At 41.5% G+C, this 16,784-nt stretch overlaps 1 protein-coding gene across 1 annotated transcript in view; it reads left to right on the top strand.

Annotated features, from left to right (window-relative positions):
- Positions 1-12,681, top strand: part of LOC118391636 (macrophage mannose receptor 1) — a 30,457-nt gene extending 17,776 nt beyond the window's left edge. Inside the window, exons 33-49 of the mRNA XM_052458582.1 lie at positions 224-375; positions 468-673; positions 2,196-2,595; positions 2,728-2,897; positions 3,020-3,090; positions 3,190-3,290; positions 4,627-4,746; positions 4,841-4,978; positions 5,080-5,234; positions 5,413-5,512; positions 5,627-5,862; positions 5,992-6,178; positions 9,251-9,499; positions 10,593-10,775; positions 10,867-10,923; positions 11,042-11,187; positions 12,077-12,681. Coding sequence (XP_052314542.1) covers positions 224-375; positions 468-673; positions 2,196-2,595; positions 2,728-2,897; positions 3,020-3,090; positions 3,190-3,290; positions 4,627-4,746; positions 4,841-4,978; positions 5,080-5,234; positions 5,413-5,512; positions 5,627-5,862; positions 5,992-6,178; positions 9,251-9,499; positions 10,593-10,775; positions 10,867-10,923; positions 11,042-11,187; positions 12,077-12,121 — 2,716 coding nt within the window. The 3' untranslated portion in view covers positions 12,122-12,681. The remainder of the gene's footprint in view (positions 1-223; positions 376-467; positions 674-2,195; positions 2,596-2,727; positions 2,898-3,019; positions 3,091-3,189; positions 3,291-4,626; positions 4,747-4,840; positions 4,979-5,079; positions 5,235-5,412; positions 5,513-5,626; positions 5,863-5,991; positions 6,179-9,250; positions 9,500-10,592; positions 10,776-10,866; positions 10,924-11,041; positions 11,188-12,076) is intronic.
- Positions 12,682-16,784: the final 4,103 nt, after the last annotated feature.

The following is a 16,784-nucleotide window of genomic DNA, read 5'->3' as shown; positions in this document are numbered from 1 at the left end:
CTCCCCAGCTGACAAGGTACAAATCTGTCGCTCTGCCCCTGAACAGGCAGTTAACCCACTGTTCCTAGGCCGTCATTGAAAATAAGAATTTGTTCTTAACTGACTTGCCTGGTTAAATAAAGGTAAAATAAATAACAGCTTAGAATCTTGGCATGCCTCAAGATGTCTATAATGCTGGTCTTTGATTGATTGTTGAATATAATATCTGTGATGTCTTTCCCAGTTATGAACAGTCTCACTTCACGGTGAAACTGGCTAGATACACTGGTTTGTGGTGGATTGGACTGAGGGCCACGGGTGACTCAGGAGGGGTGGATTACATCTGGGATAATGGAGCACCTCTCACCTTCACACACTGGGATCGAAACCAGCCAGGTACAGTCATTTTACACCCATTATCGAATCTGAAGTATTTTCCTGTCAGTATATCAGTTGAATTGTTTACCATTTTCTTTGTGATCCTCCAGATAACCATGCGGGAACCTGCGTTGCCATGACTACGGGCCTTACTGGTGGGTTCTGGGATGACAAGCCATGCACTGAGGTGTTCCCATTCGTGTGTGAGACACCAAGACCTGACATCACCCCGCCCACTAAACCTCCAACTCCTCCCCCTTCATCGGACTGTGCGGACGGTTGGACGGCTGAGCGACACTTCAGGAACTGCTACAAGGTAAAGATATAGACTAGCTTCATCTGGACTGATACATGGTAACTATACACACACTATCTTTATGTGAACTGATACAAGGTAAAGATATAGACTAGCTTCATCTGAACTGATACAAGGTAAAGATATAGACTAGCTTCATCTGGACTGATACATGGTAAATATACAGACTAGCTTCATCTGAACTGCTACAAGGTAAAGATATAGACTAGCTTCATCTGGACTGATACATGGTAAATATACAGACTAGCTTCATCTGAACTGATACATGGTAACTATACACACTATCTTTATGTGAACTGATACAAGGTAAAGATACAGACTAGCTTCATCTGAACTGCTACAAGGTAAAGATATAGACTAGCTTCATCTGGACTGATACATGGTAAATATACAGACTAGCTTCATCTGAACTGATACAGTGTAAAGATACAGACTAGCTTCATCTGAACTGATACATGGTAACTATACACACACTATCTTTATGTGAACTGATACAAGGTAAAGATATAGACTAGCTTCATCTGAACTGATACAAGGTAAAGATATAGACTAGCTTCATCTGGACTGATACAAGGTAAAGATATAGACTAGCTTCATCTGAAATGATACAGTGTAAAGATACAGACTAGCTTCATCTGAACTGCTACAGTGTAAAGATACAGACTAGCTTCATCTGAACTGATACATGGTAACTATACACACTATCTTTATGTGAACTGATAATCATTAAAGACACAGACTAGCTTCATCAGAACTGCTGAACTAGTACAGGGTAAAGACACAGACCAGCTTCGCCTGAACTGCTGAACTAGTACAGGGTAAAGATACAGACCAGCTTCATCTGAACTGCTGAACTAGTACAGGGTAAAACACAGACTAGCTTCATCAGAACTGCTGAACTAGTACAGGGTAAAACACAGACCAGCTTCGCCTGAACTGCTGAACTAGTACAGGGTAAAGATACAGACCAGCTTCATCTGAACTGCTGAACTAGTACAGGGTAAAACACAGACTAGCTTCATCAGAACTGCTGAACTAGCACAGGGTAAAACACAGACTAGCTTCGCCTGAACTGCTGAACTAGTACAGGGTAAAGACACAGACCAGCTTCACCTGAACTGCTGAACTAGTACAGGGTAAAGATACAGACCAGCTTCACCTGAACTGCTGAACTAGTACAGGGTAAAGATACAGACCAGCTTCATCTGAACTGCTGAACGAGTACAGGGTAAAGATACAGACCAGCTTCACCTGAACTGCTGAACTAGTACAGGGTAAAGATACAGACCAGCTTCACCTGAACTGCTGAACTAGTACAGGGTAAAGATACAGACCAGCTTCATCTGAACTGCTGAACTAGTACAGGGTAAAGATACAGACCAGCTTCACCTGAACTGCTGAACGAGTACAGGGTAAAGATACAGACCAGCTTCACCTGAACTGCTGAACTGATACAGGGTAAAGAGCCTCAACACTATATGAACTGAAAAAAAACCTTAGCGTCTCGAAATGTTTGTTGTAGCTCTTCATGGTGGACTTCTCCAAGAAGAAGAGTTGGCCTGCAGCCCGTGAAGACTGTATCTCCAGGGGGGCAGACCTTGTCAGTATCCATAACATGGAGGAAGAGAGCTTCCTGTCCACGTACACCGAGGGGAAGTCCAAGTGGATCGGTCTGAAACACAACCCTACAGATGGAGGTTACCACTGGAGTGACGCTACTCCTGTGAGCCACACCAACTGGGGACTTGGGGAGCCCAACAACCATGAGGGTCGTGAGGACTGTGTAGAGATGGTGAGCAACACAAATGGGTCGTCCTCTTGGTGGAACGATCTCAACTGTGATGCCCATCAGGACTGGATCTGCATGATCTCCAAGGGGAAGAAACCCATCGTGCCTCCAGTTCCCCCTCCTCCTGTTCCAGGTAGCTTAGCTTAGTGCACCTCTGATCGCACTGTTAAACCACAAGATGGCACCATAGAGTCATGATCATTGATTTGTTCCAGAAGTTTCTATGACCTGTATGACCCTGAGAAATGGCTTGTATCTTTTCCAGCACCTGACTGCGGTACCAACGCTGTCTGGAGGAAGAACAATGGCATCTGCTACTACTACAATGACACCGACATAGTAGACTTCCAGACAGCTATGTCCCGTTGCTACGATGAGAAGGCTCTACTGGTCTCCATCTTAAACAAAGATGAACAGGCGTACATCAACACGATGGTGTGAAATGCTTGTCCAAGCAGACCTTTTTTTTGTGTTTGTTTTGTTTATCGGTTGTCCAGGAGATGTTACAAAAACTCTCAGTGTGCGGCGCCTCTCAGTAACGCTTCTTGACATTGCAGATTGGGACGGGACGGGCTGAATCATCATGGATTGGAATGGTTGTGTTTGGGATCGCAGCAGACCAGTACCAGTATGTCTTTTTTTGTATTGTTACTACCCAAACTGTTGTACAATATGGTGTGGGACATTGTCAAGACTGCTAACCACCTATCTCTGTTTCCCTACCCAGGTGGGTGGACTGGTCCCCTGTCACATATGTTTTCTGGGGTCCGGGAGAGCCTAATAATGCCAATGGGGAGGAACAGTGTGTCCAGATGAACAGACATCAAGGTACTGATGTAAACATGTTGAACTTTCTGGGGGGAAAAATAGAATAAAAATAGAAATAAAAAATATTCAACTCCCATCCAACAATTTTGGTCGCATATTTTGCTATTTTGCAACCAGATAATAATGATTAGTCTTCGTTGTACTGTTGTTTTCGAGTGCCTTAGAGATAAAAGTGCGCACAGATTCATTACTGTTTCATCATTACTAAACGGATAAACGGATTGTCAGGTAAAAAGATACTCTATGACCCATATATTACCGACTCAATGTTTTTTTTTTCTCCTCCTATTGTGAATTGTCTATACGTTCGTAAAATCAAATCAAATCAAATTGATTTATTATTTATTATAGCCCTTCGTACATCAGCCGATATCTCAAAGTGCTGTACAGAAACCCAGCCTAAAACCCCAAACAGCAAGCAATGCAGGTGTAAAACAATTCTCAGGCTGTACCAAAACCCCTCGCGGGGAATTTGTTGACACCTTGTTCAGTCATGTAAATTCATTAGCTAGCTAGCAAACTTAATTAGCAGCATATCCAAACATTTGAGGAAATAAAGGAAAAGGGATACTTCTTCAGAAGATCAATAATCAGATTTTTGCAATGAACGTGACGCTCTTAAAGAGACAGTGTATAATTTTCAATGGGTTGCATCTCAATACATGATGTAGAAACCTACTATTCCACAAATGACTGGAATGTCAATGACAGAGTTTTGCATCAACATTTTTAATGGCTTTTTACAGGGTTAAGGCACGAAAGTAGCTAGCACTTTGTATAGGCCCAATATAGGCTGTGTCTCAATCAATTTAAAAATCTTATTTTCTGGTGCTTTTATGTTGTGCTCCTAATTTTTATGTTGTGCTCCTAACTTTTATGTCGTGCTCCTAACTTTTTATGTTGTGCTCCTAACTTTTATGTTGTGCTCCTAACTTTTTATGTTGTGCTCCTAACTTTTTATGCTGTGCTCCTAACTTTTTATGTTGTGCTCCTAATTTTTATGTTGTGCTCCTAACTTTTATGTTGTGCTCCTAATTTTTATGTTGTGCTCCTAACTTTTTATGTTGTGCTCCTAACTTTTTATGTTGTGCTCCTAACTTTTTATGTTGTGCTCCTAAATTTTTATGTTGTGCTCCTAACTTTTTATGTTGTGCTCCTAACTTTTTATGTTGTGCTCCTAACTTTTATGTTGTGCTCCTAACTTTTTATGTTGTGCTCCTAACTTTTTATGTTGTGCTCCTAACTTTTATGTTGTGCTCCTAACCTTTTATGTTGTGCTGAAAATGGTTAATTTAGAGCCCTGCATCCAACATATTCTGCATCTTGTGTCTCGTAGGTAACTGGAATGATGTCAACTGCGCCCGTACCAATGCAGGTTACCTGTGTAAGAAATACCCTAATGAAGACCACACTCCACCTCCTCCCACCCAACCCTGGACGGGATACTGCCCAGCGGGTAGGGCAGACACACCCCCATTAATACTACAGGTTCTGATTGTAAAATGATCCCCCAAAACACTAGTAGTAACCAGTGTCTTTGTCTGTTCTAGGATGGATGCTGTTCCGAAACAAGTGCTTTATGTTCCAAGGGCACGGGCACGGGATGAAAGCCAACTGGACCTCTGCTCGGAGTTGGTGCCAAAGTAAAGGAGCAGAATTAGCTGTCATCGACAATCAATATGAGAACGGTAAGCTACAGAAGCAACTCTAGCTTTGGAGATCCAGTCGATCAACGTGCCTTTGACTTTTTTCATGGTGGTTTTATATTTGAATGGCCTCTGTTCTCCAGACTTTGTGTCCAGCTATCTAAGGGATCTGAGGCTGCCAACATGGATTGGCTTGACAGACAGCCTGGTGGAGGGAGGGTTTGGCTGGAGTGATGGTGTGAGTCCAGTGTTGTACACCAACTGGGCCGACAAGGAACCCAACAACAATGGAGGACGGGTGAGAATCATGCACAGCTCCAACATACTTCAGATGAGGGGGTTTTTGAAGGTCACCCCGAAGGTTCTAAGGTTCTAAGGTTCTAAGGTTTTTCCACTAATAGACTGGATCGGTTTAAAACGAGATTATAAGATACAAGTTTCACAAAGATTAAACTTTGACCTATTTCCTCCCCCAGGAGCACTGCACCGCCATTACCCATAACTACTTGGTGAGTGGACGCTGGAATGATGACTTGTGCACTGAAGAACATAGCTGGGTCTGCTCCATGAAGAAATGTTAGTGCTGACCTTTTTTTTTTACAACTTTTTTGTTGTTGCACACAACTCACTCTTTGCTGCTTAATGATTTTGTGACTTTTTGTTAAAAGTTTAATCATTTAATTCCGACAGCAAGCAGTATAGCTCCGCCAGCTCCAACCAAAAACCCCTGCCCCTCTGGTTACATCTCCTGGTATAAGAACTGCTACAAGCTGGTGGAGGAGCCAAAGACGTGGGAGGCAGCTCAGGTGGCCTGTGAGCAGGAAGGTGGTAACTTGGCCAGCATAGACATGAGCTACGACCAGGCCTTTGTGGCCGGGGTTGTACTCCAGGGCAAAGCAGACGCATGGATTGGACTAAGACGCAAGGTGCTAGCCCAATCCTCTTTATTGAATTGAACTGGCATTAATCACAACAAAGATCATTTGAAGTTGTAATTTCTTTGATTATGGTAAGTGGACAAGATGCTCTTGGTTGATTGTTTGTTGTATCTACAGGATGATAGCAGTTCATATACATGGACAGACGGCTGGTCAGTGTTCTTCACTCACTGGGGACCTGGGGAGCCTAGTAACCACAAAACAGAGGGCTGTGTAGCAATGCGTGCAGAGCCTATCTTCCATGGAACATGGAACGACACCGATTGTAATTCTGCCAAGGCCTATATCTGCAAGATCTCCTCAGGTAGGAGCTACAGCGCCTTCAGAAAGTGTTCATACCCCTTGATTTATTACACATTTTGTTGTGTTACAACCTGAATTGAAAAATTGATTAAATATATATATTTTTTTTAAATCTCACCCATCTACACACAATACCCCATAATGACAAAGTGAAAACATGTTTTTTTAGAAATGTTTGCAAATGTATTGAAAATGAAATACAGAAATATCCCATTAACATAAGTATTCACACCCCTCTGTCAGTGACATGTTAGAATCACCTTTGGCATCAATTACAGCTGTGAGTCTTTCTGAGTAAGTCTCTAAGAGCTTTTGCACACCTGAATTGTACAATATTTTCACATTATTCTTAAAAAATGATTCAAGCTCTGTCAAGTTGGTTGTTGATCACTCTAGACAGCCATTTTCAAGTCTTGCCATAGATTTTCAAGGTGATTTAAATCAAAACTGTAACTAGGCCGCTAAGGAACAGTCAGTGTTGTCTTGGTAAACAACTCCAGTGTAGATTTGGCCTTGTGTTTTAGGTTATTGTCCTGCTGAAAGGTGAATTTGTCTCCCAGTGTCTGTTGGAAAGAATGAAACAAAGTTTACCACTAGGATTTTGCCTGTGCTTAGCTCTATTGTGTTTCTTTATATATATATATACAACAAAAACATTCCCTTGTCCTTGCCGATGACAAGCATACACATAGCATGATGCAGCCACCACCATGCTTGAAAATATGAAGAGTAGTACTCAGTAATTTGTTTTGTTAGGTTTTCCCCAAACATAGCACTTTGTATTAAGACATAAAGTTCATTTGTTTGCCAATTTTTTTTCAGTTTTACTTTCGTACCTTATTGCAAACAGGATGCATAGAATATTTTTATTTAAAAAAATAAAAAATGTGTAAAACTTTCTTTAAACAGAATTCCACTTTGATATTATGGGGTATTGTGCGTAGGCCAGTGACAGAAAATATAGATATTTTTAAGTCGGAAGGCACTTTACATCTCCACTGCAGCATATCCCCCTGAGGTCGATGTCCACACCCCCGCCGAAATCTGATTTGCATAACAACAACAAAAATCCCCATTAAAATCTGTCCGCCTATGTTGCACTTCTGCATCTGCAGTGAAATGTGACAGAGCTAGAGAGGTGTTTGTCAGACCATGAGACATCGCGAAAAAGACGAGACTCTCACGAACACAATGGTGTTCTCCGTTTGGTTCTACGACCCCCACAATCGTTTTGGGACTCGTCTGAAGTTGGTGCAGCCGATCTGCCAACTTCTGTCTGAAGCTTCCGAAGAGTTTGGGATACACACGAATATGTTTAGTTCCAAAAATAAAGTTTCCTGATCTTTCTTATATCTCTGAGATATAGGAAAAGCACTTCAGAACAAACTTCCTTTAGATTTATTTTTCTGGGACTATCTGTTGTTCAATGTAGTGAATCTGTTATTCAATGTGTTTCTATGGGCTAATAGCAGTAAGGACTATCTGTTATTCAATGTGTTTCTATGGGCTAATAGTAGTAAGGACTATCTGTTATTCAATGTGTTTCTATGGGCTAATAGTAGTAAGGACTATCTGTTATTCAATGTGTTTCTATGGGCTAATAGTAGTAAGGACTGTCTGTTATTCAATGTGTGTGTATGGGCTAATAGCAGTAAGGACTGTCTGTTATTCAATGTGTTTCTATGGGCTAATAGCAGTAAGGACTGTCTGTTATTCAATGTGTGTGTATGGGCTAATAGCAGTAAGGACTGTCTGTTATTCAATGTGTTTGTATGGGCTAATAGCAGTAAGGACTATCTGTTATTCAATGTGTTTCTATGGGCTAATAGTAGTAAGGACTATCTGTTATTCAATGTGTTTCTATGGGCTAATAGTAGTAAGGACTATCTGTTATTCAATGTGTTTCTATGGGCTAATAGCAGTAAGGACTGTCTGTTATTCAATGTGTGTGTATGGGCTAATAGCAGTAAGGACTGTCTGTTATTCAATGTGTGTGTATGGGCTAATAGCAGTAAGGACTGTCTGTTATTCAATGTGTGTGTATGGGCTAATAGCAGTAAGGACTGTCTGTTATTCAATGTGTTTGTATGGGCTAATAGCAGTAAGGACTATCTGTTATTCAATGTGTTTCTATGGGCTAATAGTAGTAAGGACTATCTGTTATTCAATGTGTTTCTATGGGCTAATAGTAGTAAGGACTATCTGTTATTCAATGTGTTTCTATGGGCTAATAGCAGTAAGGACTGTCTGTTATTCAATGTGTGTGTATGGGCTAATAGCAGTAAGGACTGTCTGTTATTCAATGTGTGTGTATGGGCTAATAGCAGTAAGGACTGTCTGTTATTCAATGTGTGTGTATGGGCTAATAGCAGTAAGGACTATCTGTTATTCAATGTGTTTCTATGGGCTAATAGTAGTAAGGACTATCTGTTATTCAATGTGTTTCTGTGGGCTAATAGCAGTAAGGACTGTCTGTTATTCAATGTGTTTGTATGGGCTAATAGTAGTAAGGACTATCTGTTATTCAATGTGTTTCTGTGGGCTAATAGCAGTAAGGACTGTCTGTTATTCAATGTGTTTCTATGGGCTAATAGCAGTAAGGCGTATCTGTTATTCAATGTGTTTCTATTGGGTAATAGCAGTAAGGACTATCTGTTATTCAATGTGTTTCTATGGGCTAATAGCAGTAAGGACTATCTGTTATTCAATGTGTTTCTATGGGCTAATAGCAGTAAGGACTATCTGTTATTCAATGCGTTTGTATGGGCTAATAGCAGTAAGGCCAAATAAAATGTTTAATCCCCCCCCAAAAATTGATATTTTTGGGATTCTTCAAGGGGTCTTAAAATTCTAAATCAAATAGCAAAATGATCCTTGGTACGACCTTCTTAAAACAACTCATTATAGCTTAGTAGGACCCCCCCCATTTTAGACAGGGCTTAGACTCTTATGGGATAAGCAGACTAATTTAACTAGCCCACTCTTGACAAGTGTACTATATTTTCCACAGGTTTCCGATAATTGCAGATGTCACCTGTTAAAATACTAAATATTTACATTCCTCTCTCCTCAGAGTCTCCTCCTCCAACCCCAGCCCCTGGAGATGGGAAATGCCTTTTAGGCTGGGTTCCCTTTGGTCGCTACTGCTACTTTGTCTACAACGGGCCCCAGGGATTCTCCTGGCCAGAGGCAAGACACTACTGCCAAATAGTGAGAGGAGACCTGGTGTCCATCCACAGTAGACCAGAGGTGGAGTTCATCTTGAAAATGAATTACACCAGAGTACACAACGTCTGGATAGGCCTGACCAGGGACAACAACTGTAAGTGGGTCGTTCCACGAAACCGTGCCTTTTGCATACCTTCTTTATTTGAAGTAGAAATAAAAAACTTGTTTTGTTAACTGAAGTGCCCTTTAAAATAGACCCATGGAGAATTCAATATATCAGATTTTTTAATATGAATAAAGTCTTGCTAAAGTGCCAAAATGTTGCATTTCAACCCATTTTAATCCAATCTAATGTAAAGACCTAGTTATTGTGTTGCTTCGGGGCGGCAGGGTAGCCTAGTGGTTAGAGCGTTGGACTAGTAACCGGAAGGTTGCAAGTTCAAACCCCTGAGCTGACAAGGTACAAATTTGTCGTTCTATCCCTGAACAGGCAGTTAACCCACTGTTCCTAGGCCGTCATTGAAAATAAGAATTTGTTCTTAACTGACTTGCCTGGTTAAATAAAGGTAAAATACATTTAAAAAAATTGATGACTATTTATTTAATGTGATTAGTGATTAATTTACATCTGTCACTCATTTTAAGGTCAACCCCCTGTTACGTGACCTGAACTCTCATTTTAATGTGGTGAAACTATTATTTTAAATATTTGGTTCAATAGAAACATTTTAAATATCTAATAGTCAAATCATCGTGTAAAAGCAGGTGAGCTGATTCTACTGTTTAATTTGCCATTTTCTGGTGTTTTGTGGTGAAACACTGAGTGGGACGAGTACAACATGTCAACCCTGTTACCCCATAGATAGACAGGCTAGAAATGTTTGAGCAATTACATTTTTCAGTGATGCTTGCATTCAATTGCCAATCGCTGTTGCACACAACCAGCTTCCATTCCCCTCTGTCACGAGAGGATCTATGGCTGATTTAAGATGACAGAGTTACAGTCAACCATGTTAATTTATTTGGCACTTAAGAGACACTTACTACAGTATTCTTTTAATTTAACCTCTTCTTGAGATAGGAAAACTTAGTTTATTTATTAAGTTGATCGTGTGCTCTTCATTACAGACTTTTAAACCAAGTTACACTTCTCAAAAGGCATTGAATACACTGACTTTCACTGTGTGGTTTTCTCACCTAAGTATCTAACGTTATACTAATATACTAATCTTTATACCTGTTTCCAGTTGGCTGGAGTTGGACAGACATGCATTCCTTGGCTTTCCTAAACTGGGCGCCTAACGAGCCCAACGAAGCCTTCCACAATGGAGACGTGGGAGGAGAGAACTGTGTCGAGATGTACCCTGACGGACAATGGAATGATAACAACTGTATGCAGAAGAGAGGATATGCCTGTCGCCACCGCCAATGTGAGTACTCAGTATAACTGATACAGACAGGCACAAGGGTCCATTGATGCGGTATTTTCAGATGTAAATGCCACTGTTATTTCTCCTGCAGACTACACCACAGATGGCGGTGGTATAGTCATTCCCACCGATGCTCCCCAGGCTAGCGGTAAGTTTGCTAGACTAGTTACAACATTTGAAAAAAATAAACATAGATCGTTCCCGAAAACATAGATCATAAAAAAACATAGATCATATTCATTCATATTTTGTCCTTTGTTTAACAGGTGCTGGACTGATCGCTGGGGCTGTGATTGGGGCCATTGTTGTCTTCACCTTGATATTTGGACTGCTTTATTATGTCTTCAGCATCAGAGGAGTCAAGCTGAGTGACGTCAGCTTCCCAACGAGAACGGGAAGGAGTGTTGATGTGGTAAGTGAAGCTTATAGCAACTGTGGTTTCTTAAGCATAAAATATGTACATGATGGTAACAGAGCACCAGAGAGGAAATAGCACTTAGCTATAAACAAAGAAAATAACAAACAGGGATAATATCAAATCAAATTGATTTATAAAGCTCTTCGTACATCAGCTGATATCTCAAAATGCTGTACAGAAACTCAGCCTATAATCCCAAACAGCAAGCAATGCAGGTGTAGAAGCAAGGTGGCTAGGAAAAACTCCCCAGAAAGGCCAAAACCTAGGAAGAAACCTAGAGAGGAACCAGGCTATGAGGGGTGGCCAGTCTTCTTCTGGCTGTGCCGGGTGGAGATTATAACAGAACATGGCCCAGATGTTCAAATGTTCATAAATGACCAGCATGGTCAACTACTAATAATCCTAGGCAGAACAGTTGAAACTGGAGCAGCAGCACGGCCAGGTGGACTGGGAACAGCAAGGAGTCATCATGCCAGATAGTCCTGAGGCATGGTCCTAGGGCTCAGGTCCTGTGAAAGAGAGAGAGAGAGAATTAGAGAGAGCATTCTTAAATTCACACAGGACACCGGATAAGACAGGAGAAGTACTCCAGATATAACAAACTGACCCTCGTCCCCCGACACATAAACTACTGCAGCATAAATACTGGAGGCTGAGACAGGAGGAGTCAGGAGACACTGTGGCCCCATCCGATGACACCCCCGGACAGGGCCAAACAGGAAGGATATAGCCCTATAATAGACATCCTTGCCTAGTTCCTCTTATCTATATTGAGATAAGGGGCGATGTTCATGTGAGGAGGTTTACAGGGATTCACTCTCCAAATGTTCAAATTTAAGAATGAATCTTCCCTCAAATGACACAATTTGTTCTTATATTGCAGCCTGCTTTTAACAACCCCAACTTTGGAGGAGAATCGGAAACATGAAACATGGGATTTGGATGACTTTTTGTATATTTGTAATGAACCATGATTGCCACAGTTTCTCTTGTATAAGAAATCACCATGTCAATAACGTAGGTCTGTTTAAATAAAGCATGAATACAACAATCTCTAATCAGTCGGCAACATGTAATATTTAAATTTCAAATGTTTATACTTTTTTAGGTTGGATGCTTGTCTGTGGTAGTGTGTATCGCACTACATTAGTAATAAAATCACTTTTCTGAATACCAAATAAACTGGGCTACAACTACCACCGGAGATTTAATATTTCTGCCAAATGGTCAAGCTATTTTACGATAATGTGTGGAATTTTATTATTTACTGTTGTATTTAATGTATTGATAATGCATTATTTTCTAAAAGAGGTTTGAATATATAAAAAAAGTAATATTTTTTAATACTATTTCTAAGTCTCTTGCGTGCCGGAGACCTTTCAAATGTGTCTGTGGCTGAAAATATTGTAGTTATATTTTTACTTGATTTACTTTTGTTATATCATCAGATTTTTACTTTTGTTTAATAAATATTTTGTTATCATTTCACCTCATAATTCAGTTTGCTTGTGTTAGGGACTGTGTAATAGCAGTCTAAGTCCAGAACAGACTGTGGGAGGCACACAGTACTACATAGAGCCATGACTACATGGAACTCTATTCCACAGTACTACATAGAGCCATGACTACATGGAACTCTATTCCACAGTACTACATAGAGCCATGACTACATAGAACTCTATTCCACAGTACTACATAGAGCCATGACTACATAGAACTCTATTCCACAGTACTACATAGAGCCATGACTACATAGAACTCTATTCCACATCAAGAAACTGACGCAAGCAGTAAAATTAGATTTCAAAAACACCTTATGGAACTGTGAAGAAACACAAACACACTTAGTACTGTAGATATGTGGTAGTGGTGGAGTAGAGGCCTGAGAGCACACAGTATTCTTCTAACTGTTATGGTAAAGCAATATATATACACTGCTCAAAAAAATAAAGGGAACACTAAAATAACACATCCTAGATCTGAATGAATTAAATATTCTTATTAAATACTTTTTTCTTTACATAGTTGAATGTGCTGACAACAAAATCACACAAAAATTATCAATGGAAATCAAATTTATCAACCCATGGAGGGTTTGGATTTGGAGTCACATTCAAAATTAAAGTGGAAAACCATATTACAGGCTGATCCAACATGATGTCCCAGATGTGCTCAATTGGATTTAGGTCTGGAGAACGGGCGGGCCAGTCCATAGCATCAATGCCTTCCTCTTGCAGGAACTGCTGACACACTCCAGCCACATGAGGTCTAGCATTGTCTTGCATTAGGAGGAACCCAGGGCCAACGGCACCAGCATATGGTCTCACAAGGGGTCTGAGGATCTCATCTCGGTACCTAATGGCAGTCAGGCTACCTCTGGCGAGCACATGGAGGACTGTGCGGCCCCCCAAAGAAATGCCACCCCACACCATGACTGACCCACCGCCAAACCGGTCATGCTGGAGGATGTTGCAGGCAGCAGAATGTTCTCCACGGCATCTCCAGACTCTGTCACGTCTGTCACATGTGCTCAGTGTGAACCTGCTTTCATCTGTGAAGAGCACAGGACGCCAGCGGCGAATTTGCCAATCTTGGTGTTCTCTGGCAAATGCCAAACATCCTGCACGGTGTTGGGCTGTAAGCACAACCCCCACCTGTGGACGTCGGGCCCTCATACCACCCTCATGGAGTCTGTTTCTGACCGTTTGAGCAGACACATGCACATTTGTGGCCTGCTGGAGGTCATTTTGCAGGGCTCTGGCAGTGCTCCTCCTTGCACAAAGGCGGAGGTAGCGGTCCTGCTGCTGGGTTGTTGCCCTCCTACGGCCTCCTCCACGTCTCGTGATGTACTGGCCTGTCTCCTGGTAGCGCCTCCATGCTCTGGACACTACACTGACAGACACAGCAAACCTTCTTGCCACAGCTCGCATTGATGTGCCATCCTGGATGAGCTGAACTACCTGAGCCACTTGTGTGGGTTGTAGACTCCGTCTCATGCTACCACTAGAGTGAAAGCACCGCCAGCATTCAAAAGTGACCAAAACATCAGCCAGGAAGCATAGGAACTGAGAAGTGGTCTGTGGTCACCACCTGCAGAACCACTCCTTTATTGGGGGCGTCTTGCTAATTGCCTATAATTTCCACCTGTTGTCTATTCCATTTGCACAACAGCATGTGAAATGTGTTGTCAATCAGTGTTTCTTCCTAAGTGGACAGTTTGATTTCACAGAAGTGTGATTGACTTGGAGTTACATTGTGTTGTTTAAGTGTTCCATTTATTTTTTTGAGCAGTGTATATTTTTTACCTTTATTTAACCAGGCATTAGTTAAGAACATATTCTTATTTTCAATGACAGCCTAAGAACAGTGGGTTAACTGCCTGTTCAGGGGCAGAACGACAGATTTTTTTTTACCTTGTCAGCTTGGGGATTTGATCTTGCAGTTACTAGTCCAACACTCTAACCACTAGGCTACCCTGCCACCTCTACGCTCTAACCACTAGGCTACCCTGCCACCTCTACGCTCTAACCACTAGGCTACCCTGCCACCTCTACGCTCTAACCACTAGGCTACCCTGCCACCTCTACGCTCTAACCACTAGAGCCACCTGCCTCGATGTATTCAGCTTTTCACTGCTGGTATAGTGACTTGCCAATTTTAATAGAGAAAGTACAAAATGTTTTGTAAATTCATACACTGTATAAATTCATACACTGTATACTCTAGCTTGTGTTGTGCTTTTGTTAATCGTTTGAATGTTTTTTTTCAAGAGGATACATGGCCAAACGTATGTGGATACCCTTCAAATGAGTGGATTTGACTATTTCAGCCAAACCCGTTGCTGATAAGGTGTATAGAATCGAGCACACAGCCATGCTATCTCCATAGACAAACATCGGCAGTAAAACGGCCTTACTGAAGAGTTCAGTGAGCTGAACATTCAAACGATTAACGATCCACGTGGCACCGTTATAGGATGCCACCCATCCAGCAAGTCAGTTGGTCACATTTCTGCCCCACTAGAGCTTCCCCAGGTCGACTGTAAGTGCTGTTATTGCGAAGTGAAAATATCTAGGAGCAACAACGGCTCAGCTGTGAAGTGGTAGGCCACACAAGCTCAAGGATCGGGACCGCCGAGTGCTGAAAAGCGTGTAAAAACCGTCTGTGCTCAGTTGCAACACTCACTACCTAGTTTCAAACTGCCTCTGGAAGCAACTTCAGCACAACAAGTGTTGGTCAGGAGTTTCATAAAATGGGTTTCCAAGGCCGAGCAGCCACACAAGCCTAAGATCAACCATGCGCAATGCCAGGCTTCGGTTGGAGTGGTGTAAAGCTTGTCGCCATTGGATTCTGGAGCAGTGGAAACATTCTCTGGATTTGATGAATCCCACTTCACCATCTGGCAGTCTGACGGACGGATCCAGGAGAACGCTACTCGCCCAAATGCATAGTGCCAACCGTAAAGTTTGCGGAAGGAGAAATAATGGTCTGGGGCTGTTTTTCATGATTCGGGCTAAGCCCCTTAGTTCCAGTGAACAGAAACCTTAATGCTACAGCATACATTCTAGACGATTCTGTACTTCCAACTTCGTGGTAACAGTTTGGGGAAGGCCCTTTCCTGTTGCAGCATGACAATGCCCCATGTAGTGTATTTGTGGATTCTGGGATTAATTTACTTCTACCTGATACCTTTCATCAAGGTTTTCAATGTTTTATTTGTAAAAGGTCAAGGTAAACGAATCCATGAAAATAATATAATTTAATGTATCTTCAATTACCCAAGTTTCATGAATTTGATGATATAAGCTTGCAGCCCATTCAAAAACAGTACGGGACTTGAACCAGGAAGAAGACTTTCATAGGGTATATAATGTTACCCAGGACCTTCTAATTAGCAGGTTTTTGAATGGGTGGAGTTTTGACTTGCCAGGTGACATCACAAGACGGTATAAATGACTAGACCAATAACAAAGAGAGTTCCAAACTAGAGGGCAGCATTCCAGAAAGAACTTTCGGACTAATTATATATTTTATCCCCTGCAAATGATTTAGAAGCCGATCGTCTTCCTGCTTTGTATGCGTTACCTTACCTGTTGTATTAAACACTCCTCTCTCTGACATTATTCACACGCTCTCAGCATTCGCTGCTTCAAGTTCAGTATCCCACCGCTCCTCTCCTCGTTAGAGATATTACAGTACATTCGGAGAGTATTCAGACCCCTCAACTTTTTCCCCCACATTTTGTTGTTACAGCTTTATTCTAAAATGGATTAAATAAAAAAATGCCCTCATCAATCTACACACAATACCCCATAATGACAAAGCAAACACAGGTTTCTAGATTTTTTTGCAAATGTATGTACAAATAAAACACAGAAAAATCTTATTTACATAAGTATTCAGACCCTATGCTATGAGACTCAAAATTGAGCTCAGGTGCATCCTGTTTCCATTGATCATTCCTGTTTCTACAACTTGATTGGAGTCCACCCACCATTGACAATGCAAGGCAGAGCAAAAACCAAGCCATGAGGTCGAAGGAATTGTCCATATAGCTCTGAGACAGGATTGTGTCGAGGCACAGATCTAGG

This window comes from Oncorhynchus keta, chromosome 12 (assembly GCF_023373465.1).
Source record: "Oncorhynchus keta strain PuntledgeMale-10-30-2019 chromosome 12, Oket_V2, whole genome shotgun sequence".
Taxonomy (NCBI): domain Eukaryota; kingdom Metazoa; phylum Chordata; class Actinopteri; order Salmoniformes; family Salmonidae; genus Oncorhynchus; species Oncorhynchus keta.
Note: the sequence above shows the minus strand (reverse complement) of the source record. Positions and strands in the feature narration are given on the sequence as shown.